A 22331-nucleotide genomic window follows, 5' to 3' on the forward strand; every position below is an offset into this window, starting at 1 on the left:
TAATCATTAGAGAAATGCAAATCAAAACCACGATGAGATATCACCTCATGCCTGTCAGAATGGCTATCATCAAAGACCATAAATAACAAATTTTGGTGAGGATGTAGAGAAAAGGGAACCCTTGTATGCTGTTGGTGGGAATGTAAATTGGTGCAGCCACTGTGGACCACAGTATGGAGATTCCTCCAAAAACTACAAATAGAACTACCATATGATCCAGCAATTCCACCACTAGGTATATATCCAAAGAAAATGAAAACACTAATTCAAAAATTCTCCAATGTTCATTCAAATTCCCCAATGTTCATAGCAGCATTATTTACAATTGCCATGATATGGAAGCAACCTAAATGTCCATCAACAGATGAACGGATAAAGAAGAAGTGGTATATGTATACAGTGGAATATTAGCCATAAAAAAGAATGAAATTTTGTCATTTGCAACAACATGGATGGGCCTGGAGGGTATTACGCTTAGTGAAATAAGTCAGACAGAGGAAGATGAATACTGCATGTTATCTTTTATATTTAGAATCTAAAAAATAAAACGAATGAATATAACAAAACAGAAACAGACTCACAGACAAAGAGAACAAACTAGTGGTGACCAGTGGGGAGAGGGAAGGTGGGAGGGACAAGATAGGGGTAGAGGATTAAGAGGTACAAACTACTATGTATAAAATAATCAAGCTACAAGGATATATTGTACAGCACAGGGAAATAGCCAATATTTTATAATAACAAATGAAGTATAATGTATAAAATTTTTGAATCACTGTGTTGTATGCTGAAACTAATATAATATTATAAATCAACTGTGCCTCAATAAAAAATCATTCAACACATCTTTCAAATTCCTAGGATTTCCTGAGGAAGCCTCCCCAAATAAATGGATTTTCAATCGCTGAAATCGATCTCTTGTAGCTCCAAGTCTTTATTTCAGTTTTGGATAGATATTTATTGGTTTTGTTTTTGATATTTATTAATGTATTATATACATCTCTTCTTTCCCTTGAATAGCACCTGAAAGATAATTTAGTCAATGACTCAATCTTAATTGTGAACTCTTTTTAGAAGCAATCGTGCCCTCGGGGACACTGAAGTGCTTGGCCTCTCTGTTGGCAGTAGCACTAAATGGCCCTGAATTGCCTCTTTTTGTTTTCGCAGCTCTGCTTTTTTCCAGGTTTTCTGCCTCCTTTCTCACAACCGGGTTTTTATCCTACTGTTGGTATCCTTGCTTCTAGCAGCCCCTATTTCAGCTCAACTTCGCAACTTCTATTTGCTAAGGGCTAGAAAAAACAGATAGTTAAGTTTGTTATAACTGTTTCTAAAATAAAAGTTAGAGGCTCTGAGAAAGGGTTTGGCTCCAGGTCTCATTTGCTTCCTTCTTATTCTCAGCTGGATTCTAAATTGGTGAGGCTGCTGGCTCTCTGGATAAGTGAGGCACTGCAGTGGCTCTGTGTAGCTGTTTGACATGGGGCTCGCCCTTTGGCTCAATTTTTACTGACTACGTATCAATCCTGTTACCCTTATTAGCCTGCGACAGGGCTCCAGGCACAATGGTTGGCTGAACCCACACAACTGACAGTGTAAGATAAATTCTCTAAGGCTGAGGAGCAGTTACCAAATTTATTGCCAAAAGGCGGAGTAAACTTGAGCCAAGGGACTCTCTGACAGTATATCTGTTTCCCTACTTATAAAAGGAAAATCATCTCTGAGTCTTACCCAGGTCTCAAGAGTTAGGGCTAAATGTCTATAAAACCTATTCTAGGAAGAGCTTTCCCTGCTTTTGTCACCAAAACGATATGAAGTTAATGATTCTGCACATTTATTAGCTGGGACACCTATATTGCTTGTCTGTCACTTAGTAAGTGCTTAATTAAATAGATGCAGAATTGATGTATAAATACTTTCAATAATCCTTGAATTTAGGAAACTGGGTCTCAGAGAAGTCAAAGGATTTTCCAAAAGCCATACAGCTAGAAAGTGGCAGAGCTGGAATTTGAACCTACGTCTGACCAGATCCAGAATCAACCCTCTTTCTATTGTATCACACTGACTTAAAAAGGCATGCCGAACTAGGCTCATTTCCTTTTATACAGGGTTCTTAGAAATGAGGATCAGGTGAATGCTGCAATTATTGTATGTATACATATATACATGTCCCTGGAGGTCAAGGTGGGGTCATAAGGGCTGAGACAGTGTTAGTTAATGAATCAATGCCATCCAGGAGGGATGTCTCCAATGGCATGTCATGGGACTCTCTTCATCGTCCAGTCTTGTTAAGAATGTTAGCAGTACCTTAGAGTATGATGATGTATGTGCCCTGCATACATCTCTGTATGACGAGCAGGGCTAGCTAGTACCTTGCACAAAGACATCAAGGTTAAAAAAAATCTTGAAATTGTGCAAGGAAGGGAAGAAAGTAATAAGATAAAACATAAGAGGAACTGTAAAAATCTTTTACTATGAATATGAAAATTAACTGTACAAGTTGAGGCAACAGTGCAGATTTTTTAAAAAAAGACTTGAGAGGTGTTAACTGACCCTAAGAGCATGTACGTTGAAAGTGTGATACAATTATCTCTTTAAAAAATCTGTAGGGTAGGCTGAACCATCCTAGTACAGTAGAGTATGGAGGGAGGTTCCCCTACTTAACCATGCAAGTTCAGGCGGAACAAGGCCTGCCACTGTCTTACCTGGGCTTGGAAAGAAATCAGGGCATGATAAAGATATGGTACCCGCTCCACCAAGTTTTGTTGAATGAATAAATGGATGAATGAATGAACCGAGGGTCCCACTGTGCTCTGGCCTGGCCAGATGTCATCTGGGTATTGAAAGTTGTACGCTTGTGGATACTACACTTAAAGAGGGTGATTGGAAGACCGAAACCTATACATATAAAGGCATCAAGGCGCAAACAAGTTCAAAGAGTTTGTATAGCATGGTACAAAAATATTTGAAGCAACCTAATGCCCGTTGATAGGGCAATGGAACAGTAAAATTACATGGAAACAGTAGAACAGTATGTGGTCATTAACAACGATCATAATCAATCCTATACGTACTGCCACGAAACAATCTATAAATCTTATTTTTAAATTTCAAAAGAAAGTCTCAAAAGAATACACACTGTATAATTTATACCTACCTACATATGTACCTATATATGCATTTTTAAAACTCCACGTATATTTATACATTTCCGTTTGTATTCATATCCATGTACGTGCAGAAAGAAGATTCTTCTAAACACATACACACCACACCGATAAGAGGCGTTTCCTCTGGGAAGAGGGCTGAGGCTGAACAGGGAACAAAATTCTTCTTGTTTATCTCTATTATTAAATATTTTCACAAGCAAGTATACATAGCGTTCACATACTATGTGTGTAATTGCTTTAAACAAGGCAATCAGAAACCTGATACGTGAAACTATTGAAGGAATTCTGGATGTTTACACGGAAAGGGGAAGACTTAGGCGTGAGAACTCTTCTCAGATACTGAACGGCTGTCAAGTGAAGGGGATGGACTCGGGCCTTGGAGCTGAGGCAGGCAGAGTGATGACCACGGGGGGACCATCACAGGGAGGTTGATGGGGTCTATCAGGAGGAAGAATGGCCAAGCATTGCAACCCGCTCAACCCTGGAGGGGGCTGTCTTCTGGGTGGTGAGCCCCAAATTCCTGGGAGAGCTTTGGCAGAGGTGTGGAGCCGGCGTCCATCTGTCAGGGGTGTCAGCAGTGGAACATGTGCCCCAGGAGGTAGGTTAGGCTGGAATCACACTGGTTCCTAAGCTTTTGAGGCTCCTGACAAGTAAATCTTTTTTTTTTTCAGACTTCAGAGAATACTCTTTTATTTTGCCAAATAATATTAAAGTAACCAGTATCACCTACTCAGGTCATCACTTCATTACATACCATTAATATTTTAATACCAAAAAAATGCAAAATCTCAGACTGTTAAAATTGAATACATTGAGCTTTATAAAAATTTGCTGTTTTCTTCTTTTAAGATGTCACTGTGGATGGTGAAAATTTAGCCATAAGATGTAATATTATGAATAAATAAGTGTATCGACAGACAGGATAGGAGAGAGGAAGAAGGAAGGAAGAAGAAAGCCAGACTGCAGAGGTCTGTGGAACCCTTCTGGGAACAGGGGGACAGGTGCTAAGGGACCCTTTAGCCCTAAGGGTTTATGTGTCTCTAACTCACTCCAGAGTTAGAAGCTCAACCCATATTTGTCTCCACAGTTGACGAAAAATAAAGTCACAGTGATATCAGATGTCACTGGATATCCCCAACCACACTCTCCATTGAAGTGGCCGGGAGAAGGCAGTCCCAGGAGAACCTCAGTCCTGTCTTCCCTAAGGGGCATTTGTCAAGGGCCTATTGTGGCTTGAGATATATAGCTTGGTACTGAACTCTCAACCTCAAAGACTTTAAAAAAACTAGGTTAGCCAGAGTCCTATGTGCAGATGGATCCCTGGAGGGTAGGCCTTGGCACCCAGCGCCCACTGAGCAAACAAGCTACGACGCCTCATCCAACAACTCCTGGGGCCCAGCCAGCAAGTGGCGAAGTTGGGAAATATTTCCCAGCGCTGACTGGATGGAGCCCACCACACACGCTACCTGCAGACACCCAGCAAGCTCACCTCCCTGGGAAAAGGGGTGCGTTCCTGCGGATCGCTGGCTGAAAGACGACAGGAGGCAGAGCAGCATGAGGAGCGGAAGGCCCTGAAAAGCAGAGAGGTGGGAGTTCCTGGCACCCAGGATGGAGGGATGGGCAGGTAGGTTCATTCCAGCTATCCATCAATCCATCTACTCAGGAAACACTTATTGAATGTCTGCTCTGCACCAGGCACTGCTCTACCGTAATCAATACAATATAGACTGTTTCCTCAAATATTTCCCATCTTCTGGAGGGCTACCTGGAGAAGAAGGCATTTGAGCTGAGTTTGGAAAGATGAACGAGGGGCTCGCAGGGCGATGGGGAGTGAGGGGGCGGGGTGGGGGCGGGGGGGGGGTGTGCGGGTAGAGAGGCCAGTCCTAGGGCTCATTCAAAACAGAGTTGAGCTGGAGCTCGGTGCTTTGTGACCGCCTGGAGGGGTGGGATAGGGAGGGTGGGAGGGAGGGAGACGCAAGAGGGAAGAGATATGGGAACATATGTATATGTATAACTGATTCACTTTGTTATAAAGCAGAAACTAACACGCCATTGTAAAGGTGCTGCCTCTTCCTTTATTCCTCCTACTTTCAGGACACTTCCATCATTTCAAAGAGGCTCATTTCCTGGCGGTACTTGGAAGTCCTTAGGACGGGGGAAGAAGGGGGCCTGGGGTTCCCTTGTGAGGTTAGACCACCCCGATCCTTCTCCCGCCCACGCAGGATGGGGCAGCCCACACTAAGAGTGTTGGGCCCTTGCTGAGTGGCCAGATTCTGGGCAAAGTCCCAAACCCCAGGTCCTGCCATTCCCCACCCTGCTTTATTGCAGAAGAGTGTCTGTCTCTTCCAGGCCTCGGGCCAGGCCAGGCTGGGGAGTGCCCTGATAGCCAGGAGGTTGTTCTCTGCTCCGCCAGGCCCAGTGTAAGGGGAAGCACCAAACCCTCAGAAAGGAAGTTGGCTCTGGTTCACTGCAGAGAGGAAGGGACTCCTTGCCTTTGGGTGGCTGCACTGCTTTCTCCTCCAGAGTGGTGTTAACCCTTTCTGGCCTGGGGGCTCTTACCCTAGCAGCCTCACCTCTGAGAGTCCCAGCCCGGGACACGGGGCACAGAAACACTCCACCACAGGTCCCGGCACGAATCAACATCTATCCCCAGGGACTGGGTGTCCAAATCTTTCTGGGCCTCAGTTTACCAGCTACCCAACTGGCCTGCAAACCCCCTTCCAAGCCCTCAAGTGAGCCAGTCCACAGTGATGGGGTAAAGTTTAAAATTTTCCTCGTTAGGATCACACACTTTCTTTGAGAAGATGTCATCGAGGGAAAGCCAAATTGATATGTAACTCACTTTAAGCAAACCCTATAAATGATGCTTGGCTCCAACTGACTGTAAAAGGGCATGCTTTATTCTCTGAAAAGATCCAGTGTAACATTTCTTTAAATAGCAGGCTCTTGGTGGAAAAAAAGAAAAGAATTTAGTTGATAAAACTTTGACTTAGGTACAATATTTCGGGAACCACCCTTTTAGGTATGGTGAGACATGCCTGTATGTACCCGGCACCAACTGAGCCTGGCATATTTTTCTTATTATTCCTCTAGTAACAGGCTGAGTCAGGTACAAGGGCACAAGTAAGAGCACTCAGAGGGATGCCAGCAGTTGAGGGGAAAATGAGCAGAACTGCCATCTGGAAAACAGTGAACCTCCGGCCTTCAGAGGATCCCAAGGACAGAGCTAAGAGGAAGCGCAAGCTGGAGCCAGGCTGATGTGAAACGGGGCATCTAGAACCAATCCTGTTGCAAGAGCAACAATAGCCCAGTTTATTGAGCACTTACTATGTCCCGGACAGTTTATACTCAAGATTGCTTGTAATCCTCCTCCTAACAATACTATTAGGTTGACGCTATGATTTACCCCTTTTTTACAAAGGCAGAAACTGAGGCTTGGGGAGGGTGAGTGACCGGGTTCCACAGCTTCTGTTGGTAGAGCTGAGATTCAAATCCAGGTCTGTGCGACGCCAGAGCTGGACCTCTGACCACTACTACACTGCCATGTGCAAGCCTAAAACCAGACACCCTGCAACAGTCCATGCCAGAGAAGTCTGTGGAGAAAATGTTAGAAGATGCCAGCTCAGGGGAGGGGCTGCCAAGACAGAAAAACAAAACAGGGTGTGAACCAAGGATCCTTGGGGGTTGGGAGCCAAGGGTATTTTAGTGGCCTCGCAGGGGAGAGGGAAGGGAGTCCTGACACTGGATCTGAACAAAAGCAGCAGAGGCCCAGGCGGCGATGGGGGCGATGGGGTCAGCCGATTAGTAGAATAAGCTGGATTTGGAGACAGCAGACCAGCACTGGACACAGCGCCTATTACCAAGTAGACACTGAATAAAGGTACATTGAGTAAGTCCTGGCTCTGCCACTTAATTGAAGTCACTTTATCATTCTGAGTCTCAGTTCCCTTGTCAAATGAGAATGATAACACTTGTTTAATAGCTATTGTGAGTTAAAACTTATTGGCTTAATGGGGTCCTCTGTAAGTTGTCAAGCAGAGGGGGCCGTGAGATGGGATGTGGCCTGGTAGGGAACTGAGCAGCTACGAGGAAACAGCTCCTGAGCCCTAAGCGCTGCCTCCAAAGCCATTCTCAGGCTAGACTAGGAGAGGGAAATTTGAGGTGGAAAAGTTTATTTTCTGCCGCAGCTGTGATTCTGGGAGAAGGAGAATCTCCCAGGTACTAGAGCTGCCTCGACAGCCCCCTGACAGGGGGGCAACGAGAAGGGCAGGTCCCACCCCCTGCCCTGCAGGCACACACACAAGAAAACGCCCCTCTCCTCCCTGCACCCTTCTCACGCACAGGCCCAGGGAGGTGCTCCTGCACTTGGGGTAGGGGAACCCTCTGGGTAGGAACCCTTCTTCGCCCCACCCTTCCCCTGGCAGCCTTCCCTGAGCCTGCAGATAGCATCTCTGCCATGCGAGCTGGCAAGCCCCAGCCGCGAGAGGTCTGCGGTGTGAGCATGAGGGCTTGGGACCTGTGGAAAAGTACTGTGCAGATATCAGATGAGGGGCTCTGGGCAACATTAGGGCTTGTCGATTTGCAGGATCTCTCTGTCTCTCGCAAAAGCAGCCTGACACAGTGTAGAGTCAGACAGGCCTGTTGTATATCTGAGCTCCACCTTGGGTAAAAATTACTTAACCTCTCTGAGCTCTAGTTACCCCAGCTATATAATGGGAATAATCATGCTTACCTCACCGGGCTGTCGTAAGGATGAAGTAATATCCAGTAAGATATAACTTTAGGTAAAGTGCCTCGCACATCCCATCATCCTTGGTTTGAATCCTGGTTCCAAGCAAGTCTCTTGACCTTTCTGAGACTCAGTTTCCTCATCTGTAAAATGGGAGTTCTAAAAGCTATTGCTCTAGGTTGCTGTAAGGTTTCAAGGAGATACTGCTTATGAAGGGCATGGCCCAGTGCCTTTCAACTCAGGGTGGTATTAACTTCTTCTGCCACTGGGGCCAACTCCAGCTTCCTTTTCAAGACCCCTGCTCCAAAAAGACTCCTAAGTGAGAGGGGGATGAACTGGCCCTGCTTTACCAGAATCTATACCCACCAAAGGCAACTCGTTCAAATCTCCAAAGAAACCCCCCTTTTGGATCCCTGCAGAATCAGGGAGAGGGTTCTGACACTTCCCTCCTCCTCTTGTGCCTCACCACTCTACACCCCACACCTGAGCGGAGAGGAACATTTGGTCTCCACTCGCCGTCGAGATGCACTGTGGGCTTGTGCCCGTGCTGCAGCCTGAATGAGCTGGCCCGACACCCAGTACCCCAGAGAGGCTTTGTGCTGGTGTTGTGGGTAGCTGGGTCAACCAAGGTGTTCTAGGGGCAGGGCTCCCGAAAACCCCGGCCACTCCCATTCCTACCTGCTCCACACCGTGCTGCTCTCAACAAGGCTCAGTCCATCGAATGCCAAGGCTGCTGCCCAGGCCACAAACAGGACACGGTTGACAGCTGAGCCTCAGGCCAAAGAGCAGAGCATGATTGGCAAAGGAGGACAAATTTCCACCTCCCCAAATGCAAAGACACTCATCATTTGCATCCCACCCAAACTTGGGGTAGGTGGGGGAAGCTTAGATGGAGAGATCGTGGATCTCAGAAAAAAATTTCCTTTCTGATAACATCTAAACACCAGTTTAGATGCAGCCCATCTAAACTGGTGCAAGCCCAGTGCAGCAGCCATCCAGGGAGAGAAGGGGAAGAGAAAATGATGGGTTCTCATTCATCAGAAGTAATAGCAGCTAATGTTTATTGGTCGATGACTGTATGTCAGAGCCTATTCTAAGTTGTGTATCTTATCTATAATTAACCCTTACAACATGACTGGAAAGTAGGCTCTATGACTGTTCTCATTTTTGGATGAGACTGTGAGACGCGGAGAGTTGGCCAACACAGACAATCGGCTCAGCTGCTACGTGGAACCGCCTCCTCCAAGATGAGCAGGGCCATGGAGCAGGAGAGCCATGGAGTCTGGAGTCTGGCCAGCCTGGCTTTAAATTCCCCACTTATGGATGGAGTGATTGTGGGAAAATTCCTTAACCTCTCAGAGTCTCAGCTTTCTCATCTATAGAATTGGAATAATCCCAATGACCTCACAGTGTCGCTCTAAGTAATAAATGGAACAATAAACATGAAGCGTTTGGCGCTCAGCGCCTGCACACAGGCAGGATCCAATAACTATTTCTATTGTTATATTATCTTGACTACAATGGGGGAAATCACTTTGGAGAAAGGAATCATTTCTTCTCACCAATGATCTCCTGCCTGAAAATTCTGTTCTCCATCAACCTTGTTACTCAATAAGCCCAGCTTATTCCCTGTTGAAGCTGCACTGGTTTACGTATCCCTCGTTCTGACATTTTAAGGAACTTTTCAGACCTGTCTCCTTCATTGGATAGCAAGTAAGTTCTCTGAGGGCAGGTCTGTGTGTATTATTTGGGGGTGCCTCTTCCCAGTGCTGGGGAGCTTCCATTTTCCACTGCCTTGTCTTTCTGTGTGGAAGGATCACAGCTAGAGGAGCATCTCGCCCTCTGCCTCCTGGTAGAAGTGACCTATGTCCCTGGTGAGTCTAGGTCAGCTGTCCTCACTGGGGATGACAGCAAACCTGAAGGTCATTCTCTGAAATCTATGTGGTGGCTTTTCTGTCTTGATAATTAGGAGACTCTATTTGCATTTACCAGGCAGAGGACAGGCATTCTAGACATCCTGCGACGCAGGAGACAGTACCAGACAAGAAACTCTTGTTCGTGTCCTGTACAACTCGCATCCGACTTTCAAACGCCCCACTGGACACTCGTGTCAGTAAAAAGCCTGCCTGTATCACACGAGCCTAGAGCCCAGTTCCAGTTTTTATGCAGGCACAACGTATCTTTGGCACACTTCTGATATGCACTGACTTTTTCCGGGATGCCATTTTCTGTATAAATTGAGGAAAGATTATATTTTATTTTGTTTGGAAGTTTACCAAGAGTTGTTTAACATTTTGGAAAATCATGGCTTTTCAGCTGCCAGCAGAGCATACCAATATCAGTCTGTACTTGTGTCTGTCACCTTCATATAGGCGCAAGCATCCTACTAGCTCATCAAACCTTCCAGAGGAATGTGCCCAAGCATTTACTTGCTGAAATACATATTATATCATTTTAATTTTTTTCATTCTCCTTTGAATCCTTATTCAAATGAGAGTATCTTACCGATTTTTATGTATGTTTTCTATAAATTTCATTCTAGGATATTGAAGGGGCTTTATAGCATCCTTGTTACAAGGAACATTTGGTCTGATAAGGCTAAGAACACAGGTTTAGAAGGAAGTGGGTGTGTGCGACTTGACTCCTTCTGAGACCTGCCTGTTGGCTAGGAGGGTACTTTATGGTCTGTTCTCCACCAGCTCTATCTGTGTCAGGTGGATGCATTTAATTCCGGAGCAAGGCCTTTGAAAGTCCGTTGTGGCTACACATCAAAGCCATGTCCCCCAACAAGTTAAGTGAATATAAGTTCTGGCCTGTTGTTCAAGTGCAGCCTTTTAGAATAAATTGTACATTTTTTAAAGGGTATCTCCTAAAAGCAATATTTTATTGCTCTCCTCTCCTCTTGTTTGACAAAGATATAAGAGCTATGTTTTGATGTCCACTCTACATTTTTTGTCCATCTAGGCTTTCTGGTAGAATTATCCACTATCTTTGTCATTACTTTGTCTTTATAATTTTATTGTTAAATGATTTTTATAGCAATGTTTCCTAGGGTAGCCGTGTCACTTTCTTTTTGGCGATAAAAACACTCTAAAAACAAACAAACAAAAAACCAACCCAGTCCCCCCTGCAGCTCTATCTGTCAGGCTCCTGTATCTATTTTTTTCAACTGCTTTGGTACCTTGGAGGGGGAAGGAAGAAGGATGTTATACATCAACACTCTAAAACCCAACCCTACTGCTTAGGGTTGAGCAAAATGTGGCTTGCTGGCTCTGCATCCTCTTCTCTTAGTCTGCCCATCCACCCTCAATAATCCTGCCTCAACCCGGAAGTACAGGACCAGAAGAAGGATCTTGCAGCAGAGGGAAACAAGCCTCAGAGGATCAAGAGTTTCGCCATCCTTAATTCTCATCCTCCAAGGTCTTTCACAGGGAGGTCTCAGAGTCTCCCTCCAGCTTATTGGGGCAACTACCCCTGGCTCTACACACCTGCCTGGCTTTCCTAGACTCACTGAACCAGCCCCATCAGGATTATTACAGTGTAGGGGCCCTCCCTCCCCTCCGCAGCCTCTGCTGCATTTTCTTCCCACCAGCTGGGAGCTCCCGTGGGCAGGGACCACGTTCTACTCCCCTCTGACCCCTCACAGCTAGACACAGGTTTGTGCAACTAAACGGTCAAATGTGGTCAATTAATTCCCTCCCTTGTCCTCTGGCACTCAGCTACTGTGGTGCCGGCCCTCCTGGGGCTGCTCCCTGGGTGCCTGGGGGAGGGGCTCACTATGTCTTCACTGCAGACCTTCACTTGAGAGTCTGGTCCTGCCTCCCCTGTGTCTCCATCATGCGCCTCCCTGGAGAAGCCTCTCCATCGTTCAGAATCCTCAGAGACCTTTCCTTAGTCTGAATGTTGTTGATTTTAGAGAAGATGTTCCATTGAGCTGATTAAACACTACAATCAACGCATGCCGGGAGCAGCCAGAATCCGTGGGACTGACATATATCCACTAATATGTATAAAATAGATAACTAATAAGAACTTGCTGTATAAAAAATAAATAAAATAAAATTCAAAAATTCAAAAAAAAAAAAAAAAGAATCCGTGGTAGCTCACAGTCATGAAAACGGCGAAGGAAAATCCCATTTGATTCAAAACCAAACGCTCTATGGGAGCACAGTGGGACCACTGCTCTGGACTAGCTGGACGGGTTCCCGAGAGAGGCACTGGAGGGCTGAATGTTGCGGCCGCAGGAGAGCTGAGAATGCTGCCAGGCCTGGGGCTGAGATAGAATCCCAGGCCACTGGGTCTCAGTTTTGGGGGTAGGAAGCTCAGGGAGAGAGACAACTGCCAGCTTGCTTCAGACTCTCTTCTGGCCTCAGAGAACTTTTGTGAAGACTTCTAGCAAGACTTAGCTTTCAACAGCATAGGTGGAGACATCGCTCTGATGGGTCTGGTGGACACCCACAGCCCTGGATGACGAGGAGCCCAGAAGTCACCGGCACAGAGCAGGGCAAGGCTCCCCAGGTGTGCATCTGTCACTGTGGACTCTCCAAGCCCCTTTAAGCCAATGATACTTCCTAGTGTTCTTCTGAAGTTAGCTGTTGGTTGAAAGAGCAGGAAATGGGGACTTCCCTGGTGGCGCAGTGGTTCAGAGTCTGCCTGCCAACTCAGGGGACATGGGTTCGATCCCTGATCTGGGAAGATCCCACATGCCATGGAGCAACTAAGCCTGTGCACCACAACTACTGAGCCTGCGCTCTGGAGCCTGTGAGCCACAACTACTGAGCCCGCAGGCCACAACTACTGAAGCCCACACGCCTAGAGCCCATGCTCTACAACAAGAGAAGCCACCACAATGAGAAGCCAGCGCACCACAACAAAGAGAGTAGCCCCCGCTCGCCAGAGCTAGAGAAAGCCTGAGCTCAGCAACGAAGACCCAATGCAGCCAAAAAAAAAGAGCAGGAAATGGAAGTGGAGAAACTCTGTGAACAGGAGGCTGTCCCTCAGGCTCCTGACTTCACCCACAGGGCACTCAGCCTTTCCTCCCTCCCTCCCTCCCTCCCAGAAGAGCCCTTCTCTTCTTCTAGGCTAAACACTGCACCCATGTTCTCTCTTTTCTGTCTCCTCTATGGCATCTCCTATCTCTCCCCAGGCCCACAACCCACCAAAGTCTCCCTCATCCCCAAAACCTTCCCTTCACACTGTCTCCATTTTCAGCCAACATCTGCATCCCTTTATCATCCCACTCCTTGAAACGGAATTCTGCAATCCTCGTCTCCATCATTTCCTAACTTCTCCTTACCCCTCGATGACAGCAATCTGGCTTCTGCTCTCACCACAGATGCTAGAGACGCTACGATGAGGCCACCAGTGTTCACCTCACTGCCAAACCGTGGCCACTTCCAGGCTGGGGCTCTACAATATCTCTGCGTGCTGTGATGCTGTCTGCTATGCCCACCTTCATATGAAAGTCTCTCCTTTGTGGGTGTGGCTCTCCTCCCATCCCTTTAACCACTCCTTCTTAGTCTCATCTATGGGTGCCCATTCCTCAGCCTGTCCCCTACATGTTCCTTGTCTCCAGGTCTGCCCTGGGTTCTCATCCCAGTCTGCGCACCTTCCCTATAGGTGACCTCACTCCCTCCCATCACTTTGGTTAACACGATTCGATGGTGACTCCTCAGTATGCATTCTGACCTGTCTGCTGGGCTCCAGGTCCAAATTTCTCATCATGTATTGAGCACCTATTGTCCATTATCTGCCCTTCGTCCTCTTCCCATCATCTGGACAAACTGGCTGGACCTCCCGTTCTCTTGATCTCTGGTTACAGTCCCACTGACGCTCAGTATCCCAAGCTAGAAACCTAAGAATCCTGCTGGACCCTTCCCCTTCCTTAGCTGTCCATATCCAAACTGTTGACAAAATCCTCCTGGTTTTATACCCAAAATCTCTCTCAAATCTGAGTCTCTCCATGCTTTCCTGACACAGGAATAATAATAGCAAATACCTATACAGTTTACACGTTCTAGACATTGTCTAAGAGGTATACACGCGCACACGCATACGCACGCACACACACACGCACGCACGCACGCATACACACACATGCTAACAACAGCCCTGTGAGATAGGTACCATTATTCTCCCCACCTGTAAGATGAGGAGACCGAGGAACACAGAAGTTGAAGAACTTGCCCAAGGTCACACCGCCAGGTAATGCCAAGCCCAGGAGTCAAACCCAGGTCGTCTGGCTCTAAGTCTGTGTGCTTAATCCCTCTCTTTGGCATTGCCAACTCCTCCTACCACAATGGCATCCCATCAGGCCTCTCTTGCATCAGTGCGTCATTCATCCTTCCTTCCCTCCGCACCCACACCCCCTTCTAAGGCTTTTCCATTAAATCAAACTAGTTATGCTTGAAAATGCCGACAGGATAAAATCTAAACTTCTTGGGAACTCCCTGGCGGTCCAGTGGTTAGGGCTCTGCGCTTTCCCTGCCGAGGGCCCGGGTTCAATTCCTGATCGGGGAACTAAGATGCCACAAGCCATGCAGCACAGCCAAATTAACAAATAAATAAATAAACTTCGTTGCTGGGTGTTCAAAGGTCTGCACAATCCGGCCCAGCCTCATCTTCCACCATCACACCCCATGCTGACCTTCTCACAGTTCCCTTTTACATAGTGAGGCTTCACCCTTACTGTCTCCTATGCCTGGAATATTCTTGCCTCCCCTCTCTGCCCGTCAGTCAAACCCCCTTCTCTTCCCTTGTCAACCGCTTCAACACCATCTCTTTGGTGACATCCTTGGGCACTATCTCAGAGCTCAGTACTCTTACGTCTCTTACAGAATGCACTGCAGAGTTCATTGCCATTTATTTTCTTACCAGTGACACACTCTCTCCAGCTCTTAGGAAAGACTAAATATTCAAAGAGTGAATGTTTGGCCCTAGATCCAACCTGCTGGGTCCTCCTGTCTCTGCCCCTTGAATTTCAAAAGATTCTTTTCGCTGGATCACACAAGATCATAAAGGCTGGAAAGATTCCATGTGACATATTTCTCCTCACTCTCTACAGCTCAGGGTGAAGAAATGGACACTCTCTTCCCCATTTCTCTTCAAAGAAAAACATGAAAGGAAAGTGGAAGCAAAACCAAACAGAATATGGCATGAGAATATTGATGGGACCATAACGTACAGACTGCCGGGGCCTTAGCAATCATCTCAAGCAAACGTCTTCCTTTTATTCATGAGGACACTAAGGCCCAGAAAGGGGAAGAGGACTGTGCAGGGTGGAAACAGCACCGGCACCCAGGACCTCTGATTCCCTGTCCAGGGATCTGGCCTTGTTCGGTTGCCTCCCAACTCTGTCTTAAGCTTTCCTGGGGACTGAGGGCTGGCCCTGTTTCTGGGTCTCTGGGTCAGCTCACAATTATCTCCCAAACAGGCTCAGGCTGCTTTCCTGGGACCAGGAAGTTAAGAGGCTCATCATGAAACCTCATGATGAGGCAGCGTCCTTCGCTCATGCAACCTTAGGACAGCAGTGCACCCAGAGCCTGGCTGCAATTCCCAGCTGCACCGCCTGGCTTGGGGCCTTCCAATGTGAGCCTCACCAAGGGCAGCGACTCATCCTTTGCTCTCCTGCGTCTGCCACCCCGTCTCTGTATCAGACACAGAGGCCGCGCCTACACAACACTCCTTCTTCCCCTCCCCGCTCCCTGCACCTCCCACTTCCTCCCAGTTAGTCATGGTGAGGTCACACCCAGCCGCTGGCTCCCAGGCCTCTCTCTAAGGACGATGTGTATGTTCAGGAAGAGGGGGGTTGAGAGACTGCAGAGGAGGAGGCTGCAAGGCATCATGGGAAAAATGAGCTCTGGAGTCAAAGAGATGTGGGTTCAAGTCCTGGCTCTGCCAGCTGACCAATCGGAGTGACCTTCAGCAGATTACTTAACCTCTCAAATCCTTTGCCTAATCAGGTGGGGCTGCCTGGGAGGCAATTTCCTTACCTGTCTAAGGGGGATAGTAACACTTGGTATACAGTGAGAATCAGATGAGATAAAGTGACAACAGCACTTTGCCCAGGGGCTCGGGGTCGCCAACTTTGGTTCACTTCCCTTGTTATGAAGCACGAGGGTATCACTGTCAGTGCAAGGGCCTGAGAAATCCTGGCGCCCACCTGCAGGTCCGCAAGTGAACTGGTGAGAATGTGAGGGTGTGGGCCTTGGTATCTGAGGCATGAGAGACAGTGACAGGGAGCGAGGAGGGCCTTAGGGAGGGCGTGGACATGTGTGCTTGCACACAGAGAAGAGCTCCAGTCTAAGTGTGTAAATGAGCGTGACCAGCTGAGCCTCTCTTCCTCCCAAATTCCAACCTCTTTAAAGAAAAGATCTTTGTGTCTGTTCTCGTCAGTAATGAGAAATCCAAAAACCCTTCTCAGGGGAGGGTGGAACTCCCCCCTTCCCACGAGGCTCATCGAAGGGAAGTGAACGCTAGTGAGGCCCTCCCCTGACAGAAGCCAGGAAACTTTCTCCCAACTGGTGGGGAAACCATACCCCAAAGGATGTTCAAAGGGCCAGGGCCTCTCTGTAGGCTGCTGGGGCCAGAGGGGCTGTCCCTAGCCTTGTCCTAAGCACGAGGGTTTCCCAAGCTCTAGAAAGATCACACAGGCAGCCAAACCCACCGGGCCTGTGGAGCGGGCCACCTCCGGGCTGGGCTGGTGCCACCACGTCTTGGTGTGGGATGGGCTCCTCCACGTGCATCTCGTCCAAGGGACCATGAGAGGCGGACCCTGGGCTGGGACCCTCGGAAAGCACAGGCAACAGGCCGCGTCCCAACCTGCCGAGGGCTCCTTCAGGGTCACTCAGTCCTCGGGAATGTCCTCCATCCTCCTGCCCTGGAAACAAACCTGGCCAAACTATCCCTTAGCTGAGAATCTGTCTCATCTTTAAAGACCCTAAGAGAGAAGCTGATTCCATAGTCTCCCTCCCTTGGTAGCTTTTCCATTGTGTGATAAGCCACATTGGCTGCAAGTCCTTCCTCGTAGCTCACCTAGATGTGTCTTTAACTGAAGCCTACCTCTGTCTTAGGTCTTGAGGGAAGAGGGAGAGTAGCTGGCCTCCACGTGTTAGCAAACTTCCCCAATGGACACAATTGCAGAAGTTGCCTAAGAGGTTTTGGGTTAGGACTCCAGATTGTTCCTCTCCAACCGTGAAGGATGTACCCAGAGTTAAAAGCCTTTCAGGAAATGTTGGTAGGGACTTCAAATCACTCTACAGATAAAGGAGGAGAAGAACATATGTCTGAGTTTGACCTCCACCCCTGACTTGCTTCTAAACTTGGACTCTGGATATGAGTGGGAAGGACCCCTAGTGAGTATCAAATGTATCCCCAAATTGGGGCTGTCTTTCCTTCCCCCTGGCTGTCTCCTTCTCTAGCCCATTCTTCTCTGCTTGACAAACTCTACTGACTCTTCAGAGCTAGAATCAAATATCACCTCCTCCGTGAAGCCTGCCCTGAGCTACCGGGAAGAATGAAGTATTCTCATTTCTGTTTGACACCATGCTTTTTACACGCCTTCAATAAAGCATGAATGAGATTGTATTATAATTATCCACTCAAGAGTTTCTCTCTCCCCTCCCCTCTCCCTCTCCCTCTATCTCTATCTCCCCCACTCCTCAATCTAGACTGTGAGCTCCTCCAGGGAAGAGATCATGTCTTAATTTTCTTTGTATTCCCACATCTGGCACAGTACATGTTCCCTCCCCCACCCCAAATTTATGAAATAAATTAATTTTTCAGCTGAGAAAACTCATACTAAAATTATTAAGTGACTTGACCAAACTTATACAGCTAGCTGGTGGCCCAAACAGGACCCAAACCCAGGCTTTCTGACTTTGTTTCTAATTCTCACGTCTCTGCCTCACTCTAGGGCCCAGTGTTGCTTCCTGCTTGTCTCCAGTTTAGACTTTGTCCCCCCAATGAACCCTCCCACCATCTGCCTCTGACATCACACCTTGTCTTCGCCCTCAGCCCCCAATCTTCCCATCAGCCTCTAACTTCAATGGGAAGGTCCTCTCTTCATTCACCCTCCTCTTTACACATCCAGATCTGTCCATCCTTCAATCCATCCAACACCACCTTCCCCTGCCTGAAACCCTCCCCGACTAACTTGAACTCCACCCAGCTTGTTCCTTTAAAGGCGCCCACCTTGTATCTCCATTGTCCCACTGAGCTGGGTTACACCCTCCTTCCAGAGCTCTTTTTGTCCTGGCTCCCCTGTTTTGTCCTCTATCTTCTTTTAAATCGGGAGTTCCTTTGGCTATTTACTATAGCCAGGACTTGGAAGAAACCTAAGTGTCCATTGACAGATGAATGGCTAAAGAAGATGTGGCACATATATACAATGGAATACTACTCAGCCATAAAAAGAAATGAAATTGAGTTATTTGTAGTGAGGTAGGTGGACCTAGAGTCTGTCATACAGAGTGAAGTAAATCAGAAAGAGAAAAACAAATATCGTATGCTAACACATATATATGGAATCTAAAAAAAAAAAAAAAATGGTCACGAAGAACCTAGGGGCAAGACGGGAATAAAGACGTAGACCTACAGAAAATGGACTTGAGGACACGGGGAGTGGGAAGGGTAAGCTGGGACAAAGTGAGAGAGTGGCATGGACATATATACACTACCAAACGTAGAATAGATAGCTAGTGGGAAGCAGTCGCATAGCACAGGTGCTTTATGACCAGCTAGAAGGGTGGGATAGGGAGGGTGGGAAAGAGGGAGATGCACAGGGAAGAGATATGGGGACATATGTATATGTAATAACTGATTCTCTTTGTTGTAAAGCAGAAACTGACACACCATTGTAAAGCAATTATACTTCAATAAAAATGTTAGAAGTAAATGAATAAATAAGTAAATCAGGAGTTCGCTGAGGAACCCAACCCTCCATCTTTTGCACCTCCACAAATTCCTCTACACATAGTCAGGCCATGCAAACAGACTTGCCCAAGAGGCAACTCAAGCTGAGCTTTGATGGGAAAAGAGTTGTGGTCTTAGATTCCAGACCACATCCAGCCTACAGATAATCCTAAATAGGGCTGCGCTGTCAGTACTCTTTTGAGGACATAATGAAGAGGTGACCCCAACGTTGGATTGTGGATTGGGGGAGGGGTTGGATGCAAAAGGCCTTGAAAGACACCTTTCAATTCTGAGAGCTATGAGTCTATGAATAAACACCCTCAAACTTCCCTTAATCTTCTGTGTGTCCCCACACCTAACATAGTATGAATGACGCCCAAAATTTATAGAATAAAGGTTTTCTTCTGAATGTCCTTACCTGCCTGTTGAAATCTAAGCCGTTTCGATCATTTCCTGGAAGAGATTAAAAAAAAAAAGAAAACATTAATAGCTAGCAGGATTGGAAGAGACTGAAAGTTAGTGGAAAATAGGATGTTGGGATGGGCTTATCTTTATTTTGAAAAAGAACAAAATGCCTGCCCTGTGGCCAGAATCTTCTTGCTTATCCTGTTTCCTGGAAAAGTCTTTGGAAAATCTCCTTCAGGAAGGTAGGTAACCAGGGAAAGGGGAGATTGACTTGTCCAAGGTCACATAGAGTCTAACTGAGATTAGAACTTGCCACACCAGATTGCTTCTGCCAACTGCCCTCAGACAGAAGCTGTGATACATGCTGTAATGGAAAAGCAAGGAATGGCCGGCCACAAATCCTAAAGGAATTGCCCGAAGGCAGGAAGGCCTCCCGCTATCCCAGCCCTCCAGCACTGATGACACCTAAATCATGTCAGGTAGATGAGTGTCACCCCTGTTTCCACCCACCCCCAACTTTCATTCTTGGTTTTATTCATCTTTTTCCCTTTATAATAAATGTTGGGTTGAAAAAGTAAATGTGTGCTTAATAGAGAAAACTTTTTGGTACAGAAAAAGTAAAAAGTAGCAGAAAAATCCATCTGCAGAGAGGCAGCTGCAATTAATATTTTTGTATATTTTATGGTCTTTTATATGCTTGTTTTTCCTCATTGATATATATCGCTCTGTATAGAATTTTTTTTTTTTACTCAGTTTTTTTTTTTTTTTGCGGTACGTGGGCCTCTCACCGTTGTGGCCTCTCCCGTTGCGGAGCACAGGCTCCGGACGCGCAGGCTCGGCGGCCACGGCTCACGGGCCCAGCCGCTCTGTGGCATGTGGGATCTTCCCGGACCGGGGCACGAACCCGTGTCCCCTGTATCGGCAGGCGGACTCTCAACTACTGCGCCACCAGGGAAGCCCTGTATAGATTTTTTACCCTGCATTTTCCAGTGAGCGTCATAATCTTTCTCCTACACTATTAAGGAACGTCATAAATCTTTCTCCTATGTTTGCAAAGATCATTTTTAATGGCTCCATAATATTCCATTTATGGAGATACCAAAATCTGCTTAAACATATACCTGTTATTAGGGAAATTGCTTCCATTCTTTGCTATAATGAAATTTCCTATTCATACAGCTCTTCAGGGCAGGAGCTGCCAAACAATCTTCCTTTGTGCCCCATGGATTATTGGCTCTATAATGGCAAGAAAATGATATTAAATACCACCCAGAGCCTAGCACTAGGCTTAGTATATAATAGGAGCTCAAGTTATATTGGTTGAATGAATGAATAAATGAACATGTGAATGAATTCAGAACTTTCAATCAGAAAATTCTTCTGCTTTCCATCGGTTCTTCAATAGCTTTGGAATGAAGTCCAAATTTCTTAGTCTAACATATAATTCCCTGTATGACCTGGTTTCTGCCTACCTTCCCTGCTTTGTCTGCTGCCTCTCATGATCTCACCTCCCAACCTCCCATGTACCCTGTGCTCCAGACTCATGGAAAGCTCGCTCATGTCCAAACGCGCCACACCTCTCCCGTTTCCACACCTCCATGCACTGTTCCCTTCCACAGAGTTGGTCCCCCTTCTCTCTGGTCCTTCAGGCTTCTCTACCAGCCGCATGGCACATGTCATGTAACTCTTCATTTGTCTGCATGCTTCTCTCTCCCTCTAGTCTATGAATTCCTTGAAAACTAGGAGGAGGACATTCATTTTTCTCCTCGATGGGCACCACTGTTCCTAACATGGGGCAGAGGCTCAAGAAACACCTGACAGATGAGTGAATGGGGTCCAGGAGAATCCTCTGGAGCTTTAAGCTAAGCCCCCTTCCCTCTGCTCTGTTCTAAACAACGGGTAAGTGAAGCCCTTGCCTGTATGATTGGTTGTGAAGCGTCTCCGAGAGCAGCTGGGCCAGCAAGATGACGGCAGAAGTTGAGGGCTCCAGGATTCCGAGAAAGAGGAAATTCGTGAGACGGGAAGTCATCTTTGAATAGCAGCCTGATTTTGAGACTAACGAAGCCTAAATAGATAATCTGTGAGGGGAGTTAAGATGGGAAGGGCCCACAGACTGAAAATAGTGTGTGTGTGTGTGTGTGTGTAGACTTAAAGATAAAATTGCTTTTATATTAAAAATTATTTCATGACATTGTAAAGGTGGCCTAGTAAGGAGTGATTTTAAAATTTGACCAAAAAGCAAATTCATTCATTCCACAAGTATTTGCTAAATACACTCTCTATACCAGGCACTGTTCTAGGCACTGGAAATATAATACTGGAAAAGATAGACAGAAGTCCTTGACCACACGGAGCTTCTTTTCTAGTTGAGGAGACATGAAAGGAATAAGAAAACAAATATATAATTTCATTTAGAGAGAGTTACTATGGAGAGCAATAATACATGGTCAGGGGAAGAGTGTGTCAGAGGCTGTCCATAAGCAGGGTGGTCTGGGGAAGATCACTCCAGACAGAGGGATCAGGACCTGAGGGAGGCAAGAACAGGCTTGCCCGCTGAGGAACAGTGACGAGGCCAGCAAGGCTGGAGACATGTGGATGGGTGTGACCAGGGGAAAGATGCCGTGGGTCTGGCAGGCGGGTTGTGCTGAAGACTTCAGCTTTCATGCCAAGGACGTTGGGAAGTGATCAGAGGGTTTTGAGCAGAGGAGTGACATGATTTGACTTAAGTGTTTACACCTGCGGTGATCAGCTGTAGGGATGAGCAAGGAGGAAGGGAGAACAACCAGGAGGCTATCGCAGTGGGTCAGATGAGAGGGGGCAGTGTGCAGGATAGAAGGGCACCCGTGCAGGTAGTGAGAAGGACCTGGATTTTGAATTGATAGCTGACAGGGCCAGCTGATGGCTGCAAGGAGTGGTGCAAGGGAAGGAGAGGCAGGATGATTCCTAGGGTTGGGCTTTCTCCATGGAGTGAGTGGTGGAGTCATTCCCCAAGATGGGGGTGACTCAGGGAGGAGCTGGCCGGTGGTATAAAATCAAAAGCTATGTTCTGGGACGTGTTAACTTTGAGATGCCAGTTAAAGATCCCAGGAGAGACAGGGAAAGGAGTTTGGACTCAGGCTAGG

The 22331-nt window shown here is 47.0% G+C and overlaps 1 protein-coding gene across 16 annotated transcripts in view; it reads right to left on the reverse strand.

Moving 5' to 3' along the window:
* Positions 1 to 22331, reverse strand: part of POU2F3 (POU class 2 homeobox 3) — a 79989-nt gene that overhangs the window by 30083 nt on the left and 27575 nt on the right. For 10 of the 16 annotated variants that reach the window (XM_027082024.1, XM_027082017.1, XM_027082033.1 and 7 more), the window contains one exon: positions 19223 to 19257. The exons of 2 other annotated variants lie outside the window; for them this stretch is intronic. In XM_027082024.1, coding sequence (XP_026937825.1) covers positions 19223 to 19257 — 35 coding nt within the window. Of the gene's footprint in view, positions 1 to 19222; positions 19262 to 20330; positions 20446 to 21125; positions 21194 to 22331 lie in introns of those variants that run through there. 4 more of the 16 variants (XM_027082018.1, XM_027082021.1, XM_027082030.1 and 1 more) reach the window with 4 other exon arrangements.

The sequence above is a fragment of the Aethalodelphis obliquidens genome, unplaced genomic scaffold, assembly GCF_003676395.1.
Source record: "Aethalodelphis obliquidens isolate GAN/ISIS:26980383/991018 unplaced genomic scaffold, ASM367639v1 scaffold46, whole genome shotgun sequence".
Classification (NCBI taxonomy): Eukaryota; Metazoa; Chordata; class Mammalia; order Artiodactyla; family Delphinidae; genus Aethalodelphis; species Aethalodelphis obliquidens.